General features: G+C 46.2%; 1 protein-coding gene across 4 annotated transcripts in view; it reads right to left on the reverse strand.

Moving 5' to 3' along the window:
- Positions 1-4,214: 4,214 nt before the first annotated feature.
- The window catches only part of agpat4 (1-acylglycerol-3-phosphate O-acyltransferase 4 (lysophosphatidic acid acyltransferase, delta)), a 313,768-nt gene continuing 295,172 nt past the window's right edge, over positions 4,215-22,810 (reverse strand). For all 4 annotated transcript variants that reach the window (XM_072503738.1, XM_072503709.1, XM_072503730.1 and 1 more), the window contains one exon: positions 4,215-5,634. Coding sequence is in view for 3 of the 4 variants with exons in the window: in XM_072503709.1 (XP_072359810.1) it covers positions 5,546-5,634 (89 nt within the window). In the remaining variant the exon portion in view is untranslated. The remainder of the gene's footprint in view (positions 5,635-22,810) is intronic.

Below are 22,810 nucleotides of genomic sequence, written 5' to 3' on the forward strand. Positions count from 1 at the left end.
TACAACCAATGATTTGTAGAAGTGTGGAATCACTTCCTAGCTTTAATACTCTAGGCCCCTCTATTTATAAACCCAAGGATGCTATAAGCCTTAACAACTATTTCAACTTGTCTGGCCACTGTCAGAGAATTATGCCCTTGAACCCAGAGGTCCCTCTGCTCCTGTATTCCCCTCAAAGTTTTGCATCCCCCATGTTTTTTCTACCAAAATGCATTACCTCACATTTCACTGCATTGAAGTTCATCTGCCAGGTGTCTGTCCATTTGGCCAACCGATCAGTCCCTCTGAAGTCGTTCAGCGTCATATCTTCACAATTCACTATTCTCCCTAGCTTAGTATCATCTGCAAATTTAGAGATTTTGCCCTTAACACCCACTTCTAAATCATTTGTATAAAGCAGAAAAAGCAAAGGTCCCAACTCTGAGCCCTGGTGAGCACCACTTTCAACTCATCTCCAGTCTGAGAAATGCCCATCTATACCTACCCTCTGTTTCCTATCTCTTAGCCAACTTCTAATCCATGCTGCCAAGGACCCATCAATCCCAAACATTTTTAATTTGCTAACCAACCTGCCATGTGGCACTATATCAAATGCTTTCTTAAAGTCCAAATATACAACATCCACAGCACTACCTCATCCACTCCCTGTGTCACCTCGTCAAAGAAATCAATTAAATTTGTCAGACATGACCTGCCCACAACAAAGCCATATTAACTGTCTAGAACTAATTTACTTTTCTCGAAGTGTATATTTATCTCATCCCCTTTTATGACCTCCATCAGCTTTCCCACTATTAATGTCAAGCTGACAGGTTGGTAGTTTCGTGAGTTATCCTTTGCCCCTTTCTTGAACAATAGCATCACATTTGCAATCCTCCAGTCCCCCGGGACTAATCCTGTGTTCAGAGGGGTGGAAAATGTTTGTCAATGGCTCCGCAACATGCTCACTTACCCCTCTCAGCAATCTAGGATGCATCCCATCCGGGAGCGACTTCTCTACCTGGAGTGCTGCCAGCCTTATTTGCACCTTTTCCTTATCTATCACCATACTGCTCAGTTGCTCAAAACCCACATTTTCAATTGGGCCATTGTCACCATCTTCTAATTTAGTAAAGGCAGAAGCAAAGTACTCATTTAGTACCACTGCCATACCCTCCACTTCAGTGAGCAGTTTATTCTGCTTGTCCCTTTATGGGCCCTACTCTATCCATCACTAATCTTGTACCATTAATATGCTTGAAGAATATTTTGCTATTTGTTTTAGCACAGCCGGCAATCCTTTCCTCTTGCCCTCCTTATTCCAGCCTTAGCTGGAATATGGTCCTTAGGTTATTTATGCTGACAGATTTTCGCAGGTCAATTGCACACTTCAAATCTAGATTCAGTCATATTTCCATGTTCCCTCTTTTTCATTCACATTTTATACGGTTTAACTTCAAAAACTAAAATCGCAAAGAAACATTAACCCCTGATAAATGTTGACCAACCCTTCCAAGTTGCACACTAACCCCTCACGGTATGGGATGTCTTTTGGAGCTTTCTATCAGAATATCTGCAAAGCGATATCAAAATGACTGATGACCAGAACATATATGGAAAGATTAGAATATTTAAGTTGCACTTCTCCAAATTTGTTCTGAAGGGTACAAAATATTACAGAAACACAGAAGGCTAATGTTTACAAAATATTTGTCAGATCAACTAATTTTATACATTGATTGTGACTACTAAAATATTATATCCACAGTTTGGTCAACTTAATACTCAATCCTGAGGTATTGCTTCATTTGGTCAAAGACGAACCTATCTTTTTCACTGGAGAAGAAAAAGGTACACTTAAGACAAAAATGTTGAGAAGCTAATGGGTTAAAAATTTACATAAGTTGACAATTTTTTGGGGGGGGGTCTATAGCCCAAAACTTTCAGAACCAAAACATAATTCAGGAGATGTTTAGGAGATGTTTAGAAGGCCAAAACGTTAATTAAGAACAAAATATGCCAGTATCCTCATTGGCAACAAAGACTCATGGAATGAACTTAGTCCTAATTACTTAAAACTAGTGATATCTTGTAATACAACAGACAAGGAAAGTAATAACTGCTGACATTTGAAAGTAAGCCTATGACTTCATACTTATTTTTTGGATTTCACTCCAGATTTTGTTTCGATCTTGTTTCATGCCATGTTGGACCAAATCTAACACCGGTCAACTCCTCAAAAATATCAGTATATATATTGACTCTTATATTCTTACCTGAAAATTTGATCTGAAGAATTCAACTTTTATACGTGTATCTGCAGTATTTAATAGTAAATATGGCCACTGGCACAATACACTCCACTTTGTCTCATCGTTCATTGGCCTAGGGGTTATGATTCTCGCCTAGGGTTTGCCATTGCGATAAAATGAGAGAGTTCCCAGGTTCAGTTTACGGACGAGCCCTGCACAGCTGTATGGGCGTCTCGGTGGTTAGCACTGCTGCCTCACAGCGCCAGGGTCCAGGTTCATTTCCAACCTCTGGTGACTGTGTGGTGTTTGTACTTCCTCCCACAGTCCAAAAATGTGCAGATTAGGTGGATTGGCCATGATAAATTGCCCCTTAGTGTCCAAAAGGGAAGGTGGGTTACAGGGATAGGGGGAGGTGTGGGCCTATATAGTGTGCTCTTTCCAAGAGTTAATAGGCTGAATTATCTCCTTCTGCACTGTAGGGATTTTATGATTCTATGCCTGGATTAAGATGACACAAAAGCTTTGTAAGGGAAGGTGGCAGCACTTGCTTCCTGCCAATACAGTTTAGAACTGTTCAACATTAGGAAAAGTGTGTGTGCATGAAAATTACAGTGCCTCAAATTACAACCATGAAATGTTATACTGTCATCACTACGAATGGATTATCTGATCAAATCAGAGGTTACACACTAGTTGCAAGATGCTTTGGGATCTGACACTGCAACTCTTTTTCCTTTACTCCAACTCTTTTTTTTCCTGCTCCTGCAAGTAGGATGTGACTTGCTCAGTGCATAATATTCAAACAAGTTACGTGTAACCATTTAATGACAATTTTCATTGAAGGGTTTGAAGCATCCAATTACAGTGAAACTCTGGAGACTACCGCTTTCACCACTGCAGTCAACAATATCGGATTGCGACAGCCTCATCAATTTAAAAGACTAGTGTCTTCCACAGCAGTTCCTTTCATTCTGTTTCCCAGCAGGGAAAAATTGTGTAAGAATATACACTAGATAAAGACAGAAAATAAAGGCTAAAATCGTGTCAGCTAGGGGACAAATTAGCACATCATATTGTACATGCTTCATTATTATTGCAATCAACTCCTTTTTTTGGTCTCTTTTTAAAAAAATTTAGTGTACCCAATTCATTTTTCCAATTAAGGGGCAATTTAGCGTGGCCAATCCACCTACCCTGCACATCTTTTGGGTTATGGGGGCAAAACCCACGCAAACACGGGGAGAATGTGCAAACCCCACACCGACTGACCCAGAGCCAGGATCGAACCTGGGACCTCGGCGGCGTGAGACAGCAATGCTAACCACTGCGCCACCGTGCTGTCCTGAAATCAATTCCTAAATGTCATGCTTACGAGGTTAATCACTTTCATCACTTAGTGATGAAAGACAAAATCTTGATTCATGTAACTCTAAAGAATGACTCAAACTGATCTCTCGCAGTCTAGGAGGGAGACAGACTTGAAAAGTGCATCTCAGATCTACAGAGGACCGTTAGCCGATGGCGATATTTCTGGACTGTGGGGAGAAGGGAAGAATTGAAACAAATAAACAGAAGAATAAAAACCATTAACACTTATAAATGCAGCAGAAACTTGAATGCTTGTTTCTCAGTGCATCTCACACAGCAGGGATCAGTAAAGGATGTATTCCCACGGCAGGGATCAATAAAGGATGTATTCCCATGGCAGGGATGAATAAAGGATGTATTCCCATTCGCAACTGTTGGCAGTTCCATGCTGATCTGCTGCCAACCAATCTCTGAATACCTCAAAACGTTAGTGGAGATCTCTATCTGAAGCTATATTTCCTGGACAATGGAAGGACAGACTATCAAGGTGCAATAGAGAAAAATAAGGAAATTAAGCTTTTTCACCCAAGGAATAACTGTTGTCAATATTGTTCAATTGATATGGATATTATTCTGTTCAACACATCAGAAATGAAGTCCCACAGAACTCAAACATGAAGAAAATTACATGTATTATTTTGTAGTAACATTTCTACGGAAACACAGTAATTTCATTCTGTATTACAAATCCATTCCGTTACATTGTCAGCATGGTATTCCAGAGTCTAGCAAGCTAATGGGCACTATGCAATACATTGGTAGGTTGACAGAGGTCCTGTGAGATGAGTTATTGTACTGGTCACAAGAAACTTTTACTGTTCAAGTCATAGGGCATCACTGGTTCTCAGATTACAAAAACATATTAGTGAGTTATTTAGGAGCAGTCCACAGATCCTTTCACATAAGTTTACTTTACACTTCATGAGGAAACCAAAGCACTGAGAAATGAAAATAATACTTTTTCCCCCCTCCTGATAAGTAACCATAATGTTCCTTCTTTCTCTCAAAATTTGTTAAACAATTAATCTATTGAAACATATCTGCAAATTACATACTCTGGGTAAATGAGATAATTTACAATGGATTCACCAGTTACTTTACAGTTCCTCATGCCCATATATATTTTCTACCTCCTCGAGTAACACCACTCTCTGCTGCGATGTGCAGCAAATAACCAACTCCCTATCTAATGGCACCAAAACGACAGTGGGAGATGCCGCAGAGCAGCTGGAGATGCATGGCTTGACTGTCTTCTCATCCCATGGGGAAGTGTCATACCTCCATTCATTTTCAGGGCAGAGCACAGACAACCCCTGGGGGACTTGGAGAACTCGAATACAAATTTATAAACTTTGACCCTGTGATACAGCATCAATCTTTAGCACCAGATCCACCTACTTTGCAGATCAAAGCACCACCCTTCGTCAGGGACGGGACCATATACCAAATGTTTCAACACTTAGTGATGAAAGACAAAATCTTGATTCATGTAACTCTAAAGAATGACTCAAGATTCAGTAAAATACAAATGCATTTGAATAAGTTAGAAGCACAATTTTATGTTATTAAAAAAAGGCTGAATTCTTCTGTTACACCAGGTTTTCTTTTTAAAAAAGTAATTTCCATTTAGATTGAAATGTCATAGAATATTGAAAGCCTCAATATGTCAAATCTGTAAGTGACACTATTGGTGTGGCATTCTCTGACAACATCCAATTTCACCATTTCTTATTAGTGTGGATGGCTTCACACACCACATATATCACAAAAGGATACCAATTCACTTTATCCTTTTGCACAGATTAAGATGCCACTCTACACAGTGATCTGTACACTAAAGAAACAGCAATTTAGATTCATCATCCCCTTGACCGCAGAATCTGTCGCAACCCCTCTTCAAAAATACATATTTGCTCCCATTAGAGTACTAGCAGTCGCCATGGAAATTATTTTTTTTGGTTCATGCCATTGTCGCCATAGCTGGAGCCTTTTTCAATTTCTGTCATTCCAATCATCCATCGCATACCAACGGAGGCTGGAAAACAAACAGATAACATATTCAATACATATCTATCAATTCAGCGTGTTCACTGTAAGAGTACTGATTAATTATAGTTTTTTGTTTGCAAATTTATACGTCCGTTAAAGACAACCTTCCTAGATTAAATTTTAGTATGTCCTTGGTCAATGATTCACAGAATTATAGAACAATCAGAATTGTTATAGCACAAGAGGCCATTTGGTCCATCATCTCTGCAGCGGCTCGCCACATGAACAATTCACCTAGAGCCATTCAACCACATTCTCCCTAAGTCTTGCACATTCTTCCTTTTCAGATAGCAATCCAATTTCCTCGTGAATACCTCAATTGAACCTAGCTCGACTAGACTCTCAGGCAGTTCATTCCAAATTTCAATCACTTTGCTGCATGAAAGATTTTCTTCTTGTGACCTTTGTTTCTTGTTCCAGTTACTTTAAATCTGTGCCCCCTAGTTCTCAATCCTTTCACAAGTTGGAACAGTGTCTCGCTAAACACGTTGTTCAGAACCCTCCCGCTTTTCACATTAAATTTCAAATAACAGTGAGTATGCACTAAGAGGCAGGGGACAAGAAGAAGTCTAAAAGACTGAAAGGAGAGTAGAGATAAAGGGCAACTATTCAAAGTGCCAGACGGTGGAGAGCATTAGTCGTTCACAATTTAGATTAACAATTAGAGTTTCGAATCAAAAATAAAATTTACATTTTCAGGTGACACCAAATCAGGAGGGGATAGTCAATACAGGGCAACACAACAAACTACATGGACAACATTCATAAACTTGAAGAAAGGGCGCAGACTTGGAAACATTTATTTCAACATTAAGCGTGAGCTTAACAGTTGTTAACAAGTTGGTTAAGGAAAATGAGGTAGTTGCAGATTGCTTGGAAAACAAAAATCTAATTAGGGAAGAACAGCAAAGGGACCTGGAAGTACAATTACGTAAATCACATAAAAAGATGCCGACTAAATCAAACCAAGCATTAGGGCTCATTTCTAAAGGGATAGAATTGAGAGGAGTTACACTCAACCTGTATTAAACCTTGGTTAGTACTTGGATGTTGAGTACAGTTATATGATCCTTTACTAGACCCCCAAGCTTCTGGTACAATCTTGTTGGGGACCAACATAGTTTTGTTTAAAATAGATAAAGTTTGAGATACAAGACACTTGCAAAGAGAATAAAGCCACAGGATTCCATGGCTTTTGAACAAACAAAAGTAAACTTTATTATACAAGGTGAGAAGTATAAAATAATTTACAATACCTATCTTCTACTCTAACATTCAAGGTTAATATGGAGATACATGAGAATTAACAGGCGAACTGTGGTCGAACACAGCACACCGCACAATAAATGGCATATGCGACCAAGACAGATTCCATGGATTTTTCAAGAACCCAGTAAACCACTCTTGTTGAAACTCTCTTTGATGAGGGATTTTAGTCTTCATCTTTGAAGATCTTGCCTCAGAATGTTCTCCAAAAGTGATTCCAACTCAGAGGGCTTCAACAGCCAACCTCGCAATATTCAATCACATCTCCCAAGACTCCATTCCCCTGGATTCTCGAGTATGCACTCAAATACAATGTTAATTCTTTGGCCATGACAAGCAGAACACTACAGCTACAAAGGGTTACCTAGACCCAACAGCATGGAACCACCAATATTCTGCAACCTTCTTAGATCTCCAGTGTACTTCCAGCTCTCTTTGATCAATTGGCCTTTTCCAGAGCTCTCTCCACTCGAGATCTGACTACCCTAGCAGTCTTTCTGCTTGGACCCTTTCTGGCTGATCCACTATCTTCTTAACTGAGATCTCCTCCCTATCCCCTGTCTAGGTCGCTTCTCCAATACAGTGGCCCACTTCTGGATCACATCACCTGGTTTTCCCTCACAATTTTCTTTTTATGCAGGTATGCTAGATCCAGGTATCCTTGGCCCAAATAATTTGAAAATGCTGAATTGCACATGCGCAGTAATCCCAAGGGCTGTCAGGATTAGAGTATTCCGGCCCCCCTCCCCCAACATTCCGATGAGATAAGTCTGACTTACATAATACCTTATCCCTTGGAGGAAAGAAAGCTTCACCATTGTGAAGATTTATTTACAATGGCATTACAATTTCTTTCACATGAAGTACTTATCATAAACATCTAACAAATTGTTTACAGTATGTAATAAGCTTTTTGCTATTTTGTACCATGGGTTTCCAACCTTTCTGAAGTAATTTTAAGCCAATAGTCTGGCGGTCTTACCCTCTTCACATATGATGCATATTAGTCACACTATGATACAAGAGATTTGTATATAGATTTTTGAATTTTAATACAGAAGAACATGTGTTTAATCTCTTTCACTCATTTCCTTCAGAGCAGATTTTGTCAATTCATTGTTTTGCTCACCACCAGATGAATAAACCTACAGTGAGTTTTTCTCCCTTTACTCAGATCATTTTTTATTTTATTTTAAATTTATTCAAAATATTTGTCAAAAACATAAATTTTGTATAACCGTGCGCAATCATTAACATAACAAAATGAAATTTAACCATATATACAGAGAAAAGAACAATACAAAATAACGATCCCCCCCCCCCAGAACATGTGGACATGATCTGCAGGGCTTCCCACACACCTCGCACATTTATCTTCAACCCCAAAGAGCCTGCTCATCCTGGTTGCCGTCATGTGAGCCCGGTGGACCACCATAAACTGGATTAAGCCAAGCCTGGCACATGAAGAGGAATTGACCCTGTTTAGGGCATCTGCCCACAGGCCCGCATTCAGCTCCCCGCCTAGCTCCTCCTCCCATTTGCCCTGAGGTTCCTCCACTGGGGCTTCCTCCGCCTCTTGAAGTTCCTGGTAGATGTCTGACACCTTCCCCTCCCCTACCCAGGTGCCGGAGACCACCCTATCCTGCATGGGGGTAGCAGCGGAAATGATACCACCTGTTTTTTTCAGAAAGGCGCGTACTTGATGGTATCTGAAAGCGTTTCCAGGGGGTAAACTGAATTTCTCCTCCAGCGCTTTCAGGCTGGGAAACGTCCCGTCTATGAACAGGTCCCCCATCCTTTTAATGCCTGCCCTATGCCAGCTTTGAAACCCTCCGTCTATCTTGCCCGGGACAAATCTGTGATTGTTGCGTATCGGTGACCAGACTGAGGCTCCCTCCACCCCCCTGTGCCTTCTCCACTGACCCCAGATCTTTAATGCCGCCACCACCACCGGATTGGAGGAGTAGCGGGCCGGCGAGAACGGCAGAGGTGCCATTACAAGTGCCCGTGGCTGGTACCTTTCCATGAGGCTGCCTCTAACAGCTCCCACGTCGACCCCTTCCCCCCAATACCCATTTCCTAATCATGGCTATGTTAGCCGCCCAATAGTAGCTGCAAAAGTTCGGCAGCACCAGCCCACCCCCCCCCCCCCCCCCACCACCCCCGACTGCGCTCCAGGTACAGTCTCTTTACTCGCGGGGTCTTATTTGCCCATACGAATCCCGAGATGATCTTGTTCACCCGCTTAAAGAAGGACTTAGGGATGAAGATGGGAAGGCACTGGAAGACGAACAGGAATCTGGGGAGAACCGTCATCTTAACGGTCTGCACCCTCCCCGCTAAAGATAGCGGGAGCATGTCCCACCTTTTGAAGTCCCCCTCCATCTGCTCTACCAGCCGAGATAGATTAAGCTTGTGGTGGGCATCCCACTTTCAAGCCACCTGTGTCCCTAGGTACCGAAAGCTTTTCTCGACCAACTTCAGCGGAAGCTCTCCCAGTCTCTTTTCCTGCCCCTTAGCTTGGATCACGAACATCTGGCTTTTCATCTAGTTCAGTTTGTACCCCGAGAAATTGCCAAAGTCCCTCAGAATCTGTATGAACTCCCCCATCCCCTCTAAGGGGTCCGAGATGTACAGGAGCAGATCGTCCAGGTAAAGCGAGACCCGGTGCTCCTCCCCCCCCAAACCAACCCCTGCCAGTTCTTTGAAGTCTGCAGCGCTATAGCCAGTGGCTCGATCGCAAGGGCGAATAGGAACGGGGAAAGGGGGCACGCCTGCCTCGTCCCCCGGTGGAGCCTAAAGTATTCTGACCTCACCCTGTTCGTGCACACACTTGCCACGGGGGCCTGGTAGAGTAGCTGGACCCAACCTATGAACCCCTCACCAAACCCGAACCTTCTTAGCGCCTCTCACATAGTACTCCCATTCCACCCGGTCAAAGACTTTCTCTGCGTCCATCACCTTCACTACTTCTGCCTCCCCTCCCGCCGAGGGCATCATGATGATGTTTAGGAGCCTCCATACATTGGAGTTCAATTGCCAGCCCTTGACGAAGCCTGTCTGATCTTTCCCTATCACCCCAGGGACACTCCTCAATTCTAGCAGCCAAGATCTTGGCCAGCAGTTTGGCGTCTATGTTCAGGAGCGATATCGGTCTATAAGATCCACACTGTAGCGGGTCTTTCTCTCGTTTGAGGATGAGTGAAATCGAAGCCTGTGACATTGTTGGGGGGAGGGTCCCTCTCTTTTTGGCCTCATTAAAGGTCCTTAGTAGGAGTGGCACAGCAGTTCCGGAAATGTCTTGTAGAATTCTACAGGGTAGCCATCCGGCCCCGGGGCCTTGTCCAACTGCATGTTCTATAGCCCCCTTACCAGCTCTATCGGGGCCCCCAGTCCCTCCACCAGATCCTCTTCCACCTTTGGAAACCTCAATTGGTCCATGAATTGCTTCATCCCCTCCCGGCTCTGATTCATACAATTTACCGTAGAACGCCCTAAAAACTTTGTTCACCCCCTCTGGGTCTATGACCGTGTTGCCCTCCTTATCCTGTACTTCCCCAATTTCCCTGGCCACCTCCCTCTTGTGGTGTTGGTGCGCCAGCATTCTACTCGCTTTCTCCCCATACTCGTAGACAGCCCCTTTGGCCTTCCTCAGCTGTGCTACCGCCTTTCCAGTGGTCAGCAGGTCGAATTCCTCCTGCAGCCAAAGAGCGCCGGTCTCGGGGGTCTCCGCGTAGCTCCTGCCTCCTCGGAGTTTCTCCTCGACTAGCCTTTCTTTCTCCGCTCTGTCTTTCTTCTCTCTATGGGATCTGATAGAGATCAACTCCCCTCTGATAACTGTCTTCAGGGCCTCCCACACCGTGGACGCCGTTACCTCCCCTGTATCATTAGTTTCCAGGTAGTTTTTAATGTTCCTCCTTATCCGCCGCAAACCTCTTCGTCTGCCAGCAGCCCCACATCTAGCCTCCATAGTGGGCGCTGACCTCTCTTCTCCCCAAGACGCAAATCCACCCAGTGTGGAGCATGATCGGAGACTGCAATAGCCGAGTATTCTGTCCCCTCCACCCGAGAGATTAACGCCCTGCTCATCACAAAGAAATCTATGCGGGAGTAAACCATGTGGACATGGAAAAGAAAGAGAACTCCGTCACCCTCGGTTGGGTGAATCTCCACGGGTCTGCGCCCCCCCCCCCCACCTGTTCCATGAATCCACTCAGTTCTTTAGCCGCCGCTGGTCGCTTCCCCGACCTGGGGTTTGACCGGTCCAATACAGGGTCTATAACAGTGTTGAAAACACGCCCCATAATCAGATTGTGTGAGTCTAAGTCCGGAATTTTACCCAGCGTGCGTCTCATATTCCATGTCGTCCAGTTCGGGGTGTAAACGTTCACTAGCACCACCCGGGTCCCCTGCAGCTTCCCACTAACCATTATGTATCTGTCCCCTTTGTCAGCCACAATACTCCCTGCCTCAAAAGCCATCCGTTTGCTGACCAGGATTGCTACCCCTCTGGTCTTTGAATTCAGCCCCGAATGAAACACCTGGCCCACCCACCCTTTTCTCAATCTTGTTTGGTCCGCAAGTTTTAGGTGCGTCTCCTGTAGCATGGCTACGTCTGCCTTTGACCCCTTTAGGTGCGAGAACACACGAACCCTCTTGGCCGGCCCATTTAGGCCCCGCACATTCCATGTGATCAGCCTGGATGGGGGGCTAACCCCGTCTCCCCCACCCCGTTGCCGATTAGCCATCTCCCTTTTTCGGCCAGCCACGAGCCTGGATCCCCCGCTTACTCAAGCCCTCCCATTGGGCCCCCCCCCTCTCCCCGACTCTCCCTCTGTTACCCCATGTTGGCTCCTTTTCTGTCAGCAAAGCAGCATCCCATCACCCCCCCCCCCCCCCCACCCGCCCCGTGATCCCACCAAACCCCCAAGTCAAGCACCCGCTTGACACTGGCTCTCCCCCCATTGCGCTCCCGTGAGTCAGCTGACCCATGCTGACCCCGGCCGCTCCCGCCTCGGTCTCCGATTATTCAGATCCCTCATTTTTCGGGCCCCTCCCTCCCTGTGGAAAGCCCAACTTATCTGCTTCAACGGCCCCCAAAGAACATTTCCCCCCCCCCCTCTCTCCACGAAACAAACAACAAACCCCAAGCACAAACCCGACCCCACAAAACAAACGGCTCCGGCTGCCAGGAGAGCCACCCAACATGTAGGGCCCCTCTCCTCCCTCTGCGGCCGAGCTCTACAAAAGCCAAAAACGTGGCCGAAGAAACAGGGAACAAACCAAAATAACAGGGAACAACATAATGTCACTCCCTCCGGCTACTCGGCAATTAACATCCCCACCAAAGTAACGTCCCAGTGTGGCTGTCCTTTAGGTTGAGTCCAACTTTTATTTCTTGATAAAGTTCCACGCCTCGTCCGTGGTATCAAAGTAATGGTGGCGATCTTGTTACGTGACCCACAGCCTCGCCGGATGCAGCAGCCCGAACTTCACCCCTTTGCTATGGAGGGCCACCTTAGCCCGGTTGAATCCAGCACGCCTCTTGGCCAGTCCTGCTCCCGTGTCCAGGTAGATGTGGATTACGCTGTTCTCCCATCTGCTGCTCCGCACCTTTTTTGCCCATCGCAGGACTAGTTCCTTATCTGAGAAGCGGTGGAACCGTACCACCATGGCCCTCGGCGGTTCATTCGTTTTGGGCCTCCTTGCAAGGACTCTGTGCGCCCCATCCAGTTCCAGAGGGCGAGGGAATGCTCCTGACCCCATCAGGGTCCCCAGTAACGTGGTCACATATGCGCTCGCGTCCGAGCCCTCCGCACCCTCAGGTAGGCCCAGAATGCGTAGGTTTGCCTCCTGGACCCGTTTTCAAGGTCTTCCAGCCTCACCTGCCACCTCTTATGTAGGGCGTCGTGCGCCTCCACCCTGACGGCCAGGTCCGGTATCTCGTCCTCATTATCAGAGACCTCTTTCTCAAACTCCTTGATCGCCTTCTCCTGCATTTTCTGGGTCTCAACCATTTTCTCCATTGGGGCCTTCATTGGAGCCAGCATCTCTGTTTTCAGGTCAGCAAAGCAGCTTCTAAGGAACTCCTGCTGTTCCCGTGACCACTGGGCCCACGCTGCCAGATCCAAGCCGGCCGCCATTTTCATATCTAAGAAACATCCCAGCCTTCTGCACACGTCCCCATATTATTCTCGTTGACATTTCAAAAATAGAACCTTCATTTTCACTTATTTTACAATTGCACACAAATATTTGTTTACTCTTTAATTTATTAATCTTTTCACTCAGCTCAGCAACTGCTTTGGTGTATCAGTTATCTATGGAATCCTTATACAAGCTCAACAACTTCCTAAGGGCATTCTGTTAATTCTGTAATCTTTCTTTCATTGTTACTGACTGCTGCTTGGGCTTTTTCAATTCACTCGGTTTCTTCTTTTTTTTCTTACCTCCTTTTTGTTCTCCAGATTACATCGGGTTTCAAGAATTTCATTGTTTTTTTTCATGACCAAGGCCCAACAGTTAATCTTTAGTTTTTAATTCTGTATTCAACCTGTTCTGATTCACCAATAATTCCTTTTCCTATTCAAGGAATTTCTCATGACACTTCGAGACTATTGATACTTAGGAGTTCATTAAGTTTAATTAAAGGTCTCCCTTTCTTGAACTTGCTTCTACAAGTTTATCATTTCATTTTAAGTCTTAATTAAAATATTCAGGTGTTCTATTTCCTGTGAACAACACTCTTTCTCACCAGTTCTCTCTCTTCATTGGCAAATTCATCTTTTGTGCATGAAAGTTGGTTCTCTATATTGATCAGCCTTTCCTTCAGTTTCTCTTTATGGGCAATAAACTTCTCATGTTTGGCCACACTGGAGCGACTGAAGTGTCCGGAGGGGAGGGGAGAAGGAGAGGGCAAGATTGGGGGAACCAATGGGGGTGGAAGTACTGCAAGCAACAACAGGGAAGATGCAGTCTGGTAAGGTGCCAGCGCCGAATGGGATCCCGATGGAATTTTATAAAAAATGTAAGGATAAGTTGGCACTGCGTATGGTAGAAATGTTTGAGGATGCAATGGTTTGGGCAATATTGCTGGAGACAATGCGGCAGGCATCCATCTCACTATTTCTTAAAAAGGATACGGATCCAGTAGAGTGTGGGTTGTGCAGGGATATTTCTCTACTGAACGTGGATGCTCAGAAAATGACGAAGATGTTGGCGTTGAGGTTAGAGGAGTGCCTCCCAAAAGTGGTTGGGGAGGATCAAACTGGGTTCGTTAAGGGCAGACTGCTGTCATCAAATGTGCGGCGGCTGCTGAATGTGGTGCTTTCTCCAGCGGGGGAAGGGAGTTGGAGGTGGTGGTTGTCATGATATTCAGGTGAACATCATAGCACATACATACATACATACATAATGATGGACAGATTAACGGACCAATCAACACGACAGCCAATCACAGACAAGAGCATACACAGTACAAAACAGGGAACACGACACTTCGTGGGCACTCGAGCAGGAGACGGCTGAGGGCACAGACCTCAATGCCAGCCATTCAGACATTCACTATGTGCTGAGTACCAGAGTTTACTATGTTAATAGTTGATTGAAGTAAAACTGCATTGCGCCATTCGCAACCGTGTTGGTTCGTCTGTGTATCAGAGTACCCAACACTTCAGTGGTGTCATTAGATGTGGAGACGCGCGGTTGACAGGGAGCTATCTGTTTGTAGTGTTAGAGAAATTTGGAATTGGGCCTAAATTTGTGGCATGGGTGAAATTGCTGTACAAGGATCCGACAGCGTGTGTACGAACGAATGACATGAATTCGGGATGCTTTCCACTATTTCAGGGAATGAGGCAGGGATGCACCATGTTCCCCCCTTCTGTTTGTACTGGCAAAAGAGCCCATGGCCATTGCGTTGAGGGGTTCTGACTTATGGAAGGGGATACTGATTGGGGGGGGGAGATGTGGAGCATATAGTGTCTCTGTACACAGACGATCTACTTTTGTACATCTCAGACCCGATATCTTCAGTGAGGGATATAATGGGGTTGCTGGACAGCACGGTGGCGCAGTGGGTTAGCCCTGCAGCCTCACGTCGCCGAGGTCCCAGGTTCGATCCCGGCTCTGGGTCACTGTCCGTGTGGAATTTGCACATTCTCCCCGTGTTTGCGTGGGTTTCACCCCCACAACCCAAAGATGTGCAGGCAACGTGGATTGGCCATGCTAAATTGCCCCTCAATTGGAAAAAATGAATTGGGTACACAAAATTTTTAATGGGGTTGCTAAGGAGATTCGGGCCGTTTTTGGGGGTATAAATTGAATTTGGGAAAAGCAAGTATTTTGCGGTGTCTTGTCCAGGTGCAGGAACGGGAGAGTGGCAGGGGGGGGGGTTGAATCTAGGGAAAAGCAAGTATTTTGTGGTGTCTTCTCCACGTGCAGGGTTGGGATTGGGGGGTGGGGGGGTTTGCCATTCCGGGTGGCAATATTTTAGGTAACTGGGGGCGCGGTTGACAAGGGATTGGGCACGGCTTCACAAGCTTAGTTGGGAGGGTGAAGGAGGACTTGTTGGAATGGGGTAGTCTCCCCTTGTCATTAGCAGGCCGGGTGCAGGCAGCGAAGATGAACATTCTGCCGCATTTTTTGTTTCAGTTTCAGTGTCTGCCGGTCTTTTTGCCAAAGTCAATTTTTAAGGGGGTGGATAGGCTGGTCTCGTCCTTTGTGAGGGCAGGGAAGTGGCTAGGATATGGAAAACGATGCTCCAAAGGGGCGACAGTCGTGAGAGGGGTTGGCCCTTCCGAATGTGCCATACTATTACCTGGCTGCAAATGCAGAAGGTGGTGCGGGGCTGCAGTAGGGAGATGGAGGCATTATGGGTGCAGATGGAGGCAGGTTTCTGTCAGGGGTAGGAGTTGCGAGTATTGGCAATGGCACCACTACGGTTTGCCCCAGGGAAGTATTCTGGTAGTCCTGTGGTGGTAGCCACACTGAAGATTTGGAGGCAATTAAGTTGAGGGCAGCCCGAGGGTGATGCTGATAAGAGGGAAACATGGGTTTGAACCAGGGAGGATGGATGTGAGGTTCCAGGGATGGGCGGGGGGGTGGAAAGAGGGTGAAGGATTTGTTTTTGGAGGGGCGGTTCGCAAGCTTGGAGGAGTTGGGGGTGAGGTTTGGACTCCAGCGTGAGGAGGGCTTCAGATGCATGTAGGTACGGAATGTAGCGAGAAAGGTCTTCCCAAACTTTCCGGTGGCACCGTCCTCTTTGTTGCTGGAGGGGGTGCTGTCAGTTTCTCTCCCCAATGCCCCGTGGAGCTCTTATACTCGGAGAGGGTGAAATTTGCTCTGAAAGGGGCAGTTGAAGGGTTCCACAAGAAATAGGGTTTGTTTATCTTACACTTTGGGGATCTGGTTGCTGTCAAGGGGGCGGTGGGGGGGGGGGGGGTTGTGTTGGGTGTGTGTTTATTCTTTGTAAAAATGCTAAAATATTGAACATTTGAATAAAAATATACATTTTTAAAAACCAATGCATCTCATACTTTAGGAATCTTACGGTCATTCACAGGTGACCAAACTGCTATTAGGATGCCATTTTGAAATTCTTCCAGTAACATTAGCTCCTTCACATTTACATTCTCAAAATGTTGTTTTAACTTCATCAGTAATCAAAACCACCAGTCCCACAACATTTATTTTTGTAAGCATCCAGTACCAGTTTTAACAACCTCAATCTGAGGATTGTTCTTCCAAAGGTTAGAATGCACATCCACAGCCTTCATGATCAAAACACTTGCAAAAGAAGAATCCATTGGCCCACTTTGTAGCCATCTTTTCAAATGAGATAAAATATCCCAATTTCATCGCCAATGAATTTAGACACAATGTGAAGGCTCTTGGTTAAATCAAACTTCCTCATCTGAACTCACCCTGTAATCTAAGCTTTTCATTCAATAGTTCATGCTTTGTGTGCAAAACAAATTGCGAGGATGATGGAGAGAGGTTGCAGAACTCTTGAGGTGCAGAGGGATTTGGGTGCCCTGGTACATGAATCACGATAAGCTAGTATGCAGGTTCAGAAAGTGATTTGGGAGGCAAATTGAATGCCGTAATTTATTGGAACGGGAATGGAATCTGGAAGTAGGACGTTTTACTGCAACTGTACAGGGACTTTGTGAGACCACATATGGAATACTATGTACTATTTTGGTCTCCTTATTTGAAAAAAAGATAAAATTGCATTAGAAACAATGCAGAGAAGGATTCCTGGGATGGGGGGGGGGGGGGGGGGGGGGGGGGGGCTTACCAACTGCAGATAGGAGAGAGAGAGAGAGAGAGAGAGAGCGATGGAGATAATTTCATTGAAACACGAGATCCTGAGGAAATCTGATAGGGTAGATACTGGGAGGCTGTTTCCACTTGTGGGACAGACTAGAATCAGGGACACAGTTTGAGAGTAAAAGGTCTACCTGTTCTTACACACAAGGTTATCAATATTGCCAACAGGTGACTGTGCTCTAGAGTTATAATTGGACACTGCAGTGAACAGCCAAATCATTGGTTTGATTGCTTTTTCATTTTTTTAAAAGGCAAATAACATAGACTGCTGTCAAAACTTTATCAATAAGAGGAAAATCATTGGTGTAAGGATGTGATCTACTTTGAATACATCACATTGAATAAAGAACCCATCTTACTTTGTGATCATAATCTTGCGTTTAGCATTTCCCAAATGACGCCCATTAAAAGAGAAGGTATTACAGTACAGGACTCAATTAGTCGAGGAGCAGACTGTACTTCCTGTAGCATGGTGTCCTTATAATGAAGTAAATTCTTACAAACCGCTTTATTTCCAGGGTTAGAACAACATACATCTAAAACGGTGAGGAAAATGACAAACATGGAAATATATGTTTCATAATTTAGAAAATAAATTCAAAAGAAAAATCAAACATCTATTTTCCTTTCCCGATATATAGCATATCAATAAAATAGAAAGTCATAGTTGGTGGCATGAAAAAAAAAATCCCCAAAAATTCATGGAGTGTATCTTGACCGAATTCTTACAACCTCAACATTATATAAAATGTAACAGTACAGGACAAAGTAACTTCAGTGGTATGGAAAATGATTGGCTTAAGTATGGTCAAATCTGAAAATGGAAACCATCACAAGGCAGTAAGCCACAGCATTAACTTAAGTGTTCTCAAAACTAGAAAAACACAGGAGAGAAAAGAGAATAGAAAAGTATGCTGATAGGGTAAAAGATAGTTATAAACAGCACAGACTAGTTGGCCAGAAAATACCGGTTTCTATGCAATATTAGAATGCATTGTATTCAAGGCACACAAACAGGGCATTTGAAATTGACAGTGGGAATTTGGGATGCATAGGCATGGTTGCAAACAGATCCTTTGCATTAGATAATCAAAAAGATGCTACATTTGGTACACCAGTGTTTTAGTTATCTGTGCACATACAATTTTACAGGGCAAAGTCTCGGAGGGTGCTTATGCTCCATACAAGGCTCCTGTCAGCCTACTTCAATTAATCTGATCAACAGATCCTCTTAATTTCTCGCTCTCTCATGTTTTCCAGCTTCCCCTTAAATTTAGGCTAGTTGCCCAACTATCCCCCTTGTGGTTCCACAGTCAGCCACTCACTGGGTAAAGTTTCTCCTGAGTTCCCTATTAGATTTATTAACAATCTTATATTTTTGATACCTCATTCTGGACTCCCCTGCTAGCAGAAACATCGGGCACAATCTAATCAAATTCGTTCTAAATGTGGTAGCAAGCGGGTTCCACTGGGTGTTTCCCGACGATCAATCTGGCGAGGCCATCACCAGTATCTAAGTTAATTAGGGCACTATTGGATTGAACAATTATTTAGGGGGTCCTTTAAGAGAATCAGCTAAAATATACTGGAAAATAAAATGATTCCTGAAAACACCCCGTCTACAGAACTATAATCAACTTATAAAAATGAATAAACTATTCAACCCTGACCATGACTGTCTATAAATTCTGGTAATGTGTACCATACAAATATGCTTAAAGAAGCAATACGTGGGTACATTCAATAGACATAGACTTTACAGTGCAGGAGGCCATTCGGCCCATCATGTCTACACCAGACCCTGAAACAGCACCCTACCTAAGCCCACATCTCCATCCTATCCCCGTAACCCAGCAACCCCACCTAACTTTTGGACACTACGGGGCAATTTAGCATGACCCACACATCTTTGGACTGTGGGAGGAAACCGGAGCACCCGGAGGTAACCCACACAGACACGGGGAGAACATGCAGACTCCGCACAAACAGTGACCCAAGCCGGGAATCAAGCCCGTGTCCCTGGCGCTGTGAAGTAACAGTGCCACCACTATGCTACCGTGGCGCAATAGAATTTGCAACAGTCTAGTAACAATGACATGACTAGACCAGAAATGAGTTTGACCGTGGAACAGAATGCATGAGAATCATGCGATGTCAAGGGAAGGATAATTAATTTGGAGTAATTGATTAATGTCTAATTAATCCTGTAGTTCCCTGGATTATCCTTGCTACCCTTCTTAAACAAAGGAACAACATTGGCTATTCTCCAGTCCTCTGGGACTTCACCTGAAGACAGTGAGGATCCAAAGATTTCTGTCAAGGCCTCAGCAATTTCCTCTCTTGCCTCCTTCAGTATTCTGGGGTAGATCCCATCAGGCTCTGGGGACTTATCCACCTTAATATTTTTCAAGACGCCCAACACCTCATCTTTTTGGATCTCAATGTGACCCAAGCTATCTACACACCCTTCTCCAGACTCAACATCCACCAATTCCTCCTCTTTGGTGAATACTGTTGCAAAGTATTCATTTAGTACATCGCCCATTTCCTCTGGCTCCACACATCGATTCCCTCCCCTGTCCTTCAGTGGGCCAACCCTTTCCCTAGCTACCCTCTTTCTTTTTATGTACCTGTAAAGATTTCCTTAAAAATGCGATCCGTATGACTGATTATTAGAAGAATTTTAGCCTTCTGAGATTCTTGAAGCATCCGTGAAAGTTACTTTTAAAGCATTTGTTGAAATTACTTTTATTTTGTAGCCTTTTCTAGAACTATTTTTATTTTGAAGCCTTTTCTTCTACTTTCCCGTATCTCAAGGGCTTTTCTTTTTTTTAATTTTTTTAATTCTCCTCCATTTTCACATTTTCTCCCACATTTACATCCATCAACAATAAACAATAATCAGCAAGATATGTCAGTCCCCATAATAACAACGATCCCATCTACCCACCGACCCCCAAACCGCAACCCACATCATGTTTACATAAACAAATGACAAAGGAATCAGGGATTACCCGTAGTCACCCTTAATCTTACACAGCTCCCCCCCCCCCCCCCCCCCCCCCCCCCCAGGTCTCCAGCTCCTCCTGTCCACTGCCTCTTGTAAAACTCCTCCCCCCAACCTCGGTTCCTTCCCCCCCCCAACTTTCCACCCCGGCTAGACCACTCGGACCCTGTTCTGCCAGGCTCCGATGGCCGCAGCCCCTCCCCCCACCTCACTCCCGTTCACTGGCCGGCACAAACCGGCCAGCGTGGAGGCCCCCGCCAAGGTCCCTTTCCCACTTGCCCGGCCCAAGGAAAGCCCAAAGATCCCCTTTTAGCACACAAACCCTGCATATCCACCTACACCCCAAAGAACTCTCATTTCGAGTGAAAGTCCCGTCCCTTCCCTTGTCCAAATATATACCACATTGGCTCCTTTAATCTCTACACCAGCGCGCAGTGATACAAAAAAGAAGAAAATACAGTCATGAGGTTACATCGGCACATGGCCATTCCTCAATTTGCCAGTTCTGCCACAGTCCTTCTGCTTTCGCAAACTCTTCCGCTGCTTCCGCCGTTCCAAAATAAAAGTCCCTGAGCTTGTAAGTCACCCTCAGCTTCGCTGGATATACAATGCCGCACCGCACCTTGCTAATGTACAGTGCCCTCTTCACCCGGTTGAAGGCAGCCCGCCTCCTTGCCAGCTCCACCGTAAAGTCCTGGTATACACGTATACCAGCTCCAGCCCACTGCACCACCCGCTTCTGCTTGGCCCAGCTCAGGACCTTCTCCTTCACCCTGTACCTGCGGAAGCACAGAGTCACTGCCCTTGGCAGCTCACTCGCCTTTGGTACAGGCCTCCACGACCGATGAGCCCGATCCAGTTCATATCGGGAGGGATCCTCCCCCTCCCCCAATAGTTTTGCCAGCATCGCGGCAAAATACTCAGTCGGCTTCGGTCCTTCAACTCCTTCGGGCAGCCCCACAATCCTCAAGTTCTGTCGCCTGGATCTGTTTTCCAGGTCTTCCATTTTTCCTCGCAGATCCTTGTTAGTATCCATCACCTTCCGCATCTCTTTCCCCATCGAGGCAAGTTGGTCACCATGTTGCAGTAACGTCTCGTTCACTTCCTTCAGCGCCTCCCCTTGCTCTCGCATGTCCGCCACTGCGCTCGCCACCTCCGTCCTCACCAGGGAAACCGCCTCCTCCACCAGCACACTCAAAACCTCCCTCATCTCCTTCCTCACCGTCTCCATGCATTTCGCAATTTGCGCCAACTGCTTTTCAAATTCCGCAGCCATCACCTTGGTTATTTCTTCAGCCGTAAGCAGTGCGGCCTCCCCTGGTGCTCCAGCCTCCATTTTTCCTGGTGACCCCGCGGTGACCTTTCCACTCCCCGACGGACCTCCAGCTGGTTTTTTTTTCGGCCGTTTTTTTGCTCACCCTCGACATTTTTCTTTGGGTTTTTTTCCCTCCTGTGTCTTCACAGTGCCTCCTCCGTGCCTTCTCCCTGCTTCTGCCGCCTCTGTGGACCCTGGGACCGGGCTTAAAGCCCCGAAAATGCCGTTCCCGAGCGGGAGCTCTCCATTGTGCGGCCGCCTCCCGCCCGCCGTCACCGGAAGTCCATCTCAAGGACTTTTCAATATACTCTCAAACATTTTTCTATTTAATTTTGTGCAAATGTATTAAGTGAATTTTTGAAAAATAAAGAGTGCTCTTCAACCGGACTGAGTGCCTTATCCCGAGTAAAGATAAGGGGCGGGATTCTCCGGCCCCGCGCCAGCACCGAAAATTCGGCGGGGGCGGGAATCGTGCCGCGCCGGTCGGCGGGCCCCCCCCCCCCCCGGCGATTCTCCGGCACGCGATGGGCAGAAGACCCGCTGCTGTCATGCCAATCCCGCCAGTGTGAATCAAACCACCTACCTTACTGGTGGGACTGGCGGCGCGGACGGGCTCCAGGGTCCTGGGGGGGGGGGGCGATCTGACCCCGGGGGTGCCCCCACGGTGGCCTGGCCCGCGATCGGGGCCCACCGATCCGCGGGCGGGCCTGTGCCGGGGGCGCACTCTTTTCCCTCTGCCACGGCCACAGCCTCCGCGATGGCCGATGCGCAAGAGACACCCCCCCTGCGCATGCGCGGGGATGACGTCAGCGGCCGCTGACGCTCCCGCACATGCGCGGACTTCCACAGCCCGGCGAAGTCCTTTTGGCCCCGGCTGGCATGGCGCCTTCCATGCCAGCCGGTGGAGCGGAAACCACTCCGGCGCGGGCCTAGCCCCTCACGGTAAGTGCTTGGCCCCGAAAGGTGCGGAGAAATCCGCACCTTTAGGGCGGCCTGACGCCCGAGTGGTTTATGCCACTCCATCCCACTGGGACCCCCCGCCCCGCCGGGTAGGGGAGAATCCTGGCCCAGATCTTTCAGGCACTTAATGATGTCCCACCGGCTTTACGCTGCAAATGACTGTCCTGCCATCGGCCCAAAAGCTCACCGCTGACGAGGGGGAGCAATATTTAAACCAATCCTGCAGAACAAACCCCAGACAGCACGCAGGCATGCTACCGTGCAGACCAGCTCCGCGATTGA

Source organism: Scyliorhinus torazame, chromosome 1 (assembly GCF_047496885.1).
Source record: "Scyliorhinus torazame isolate Kashiwa2021f chromosome 1, sScyTor2.1, whole genome shotgun sequence".
Taxonomy (NCBI): Eukaryota; Metazoa; Chordata; class Chondrichthyes; order Carcharhiniformes; family Scyliorhinidae; genus Scyliorhinus; species Scyliorhinus torazame.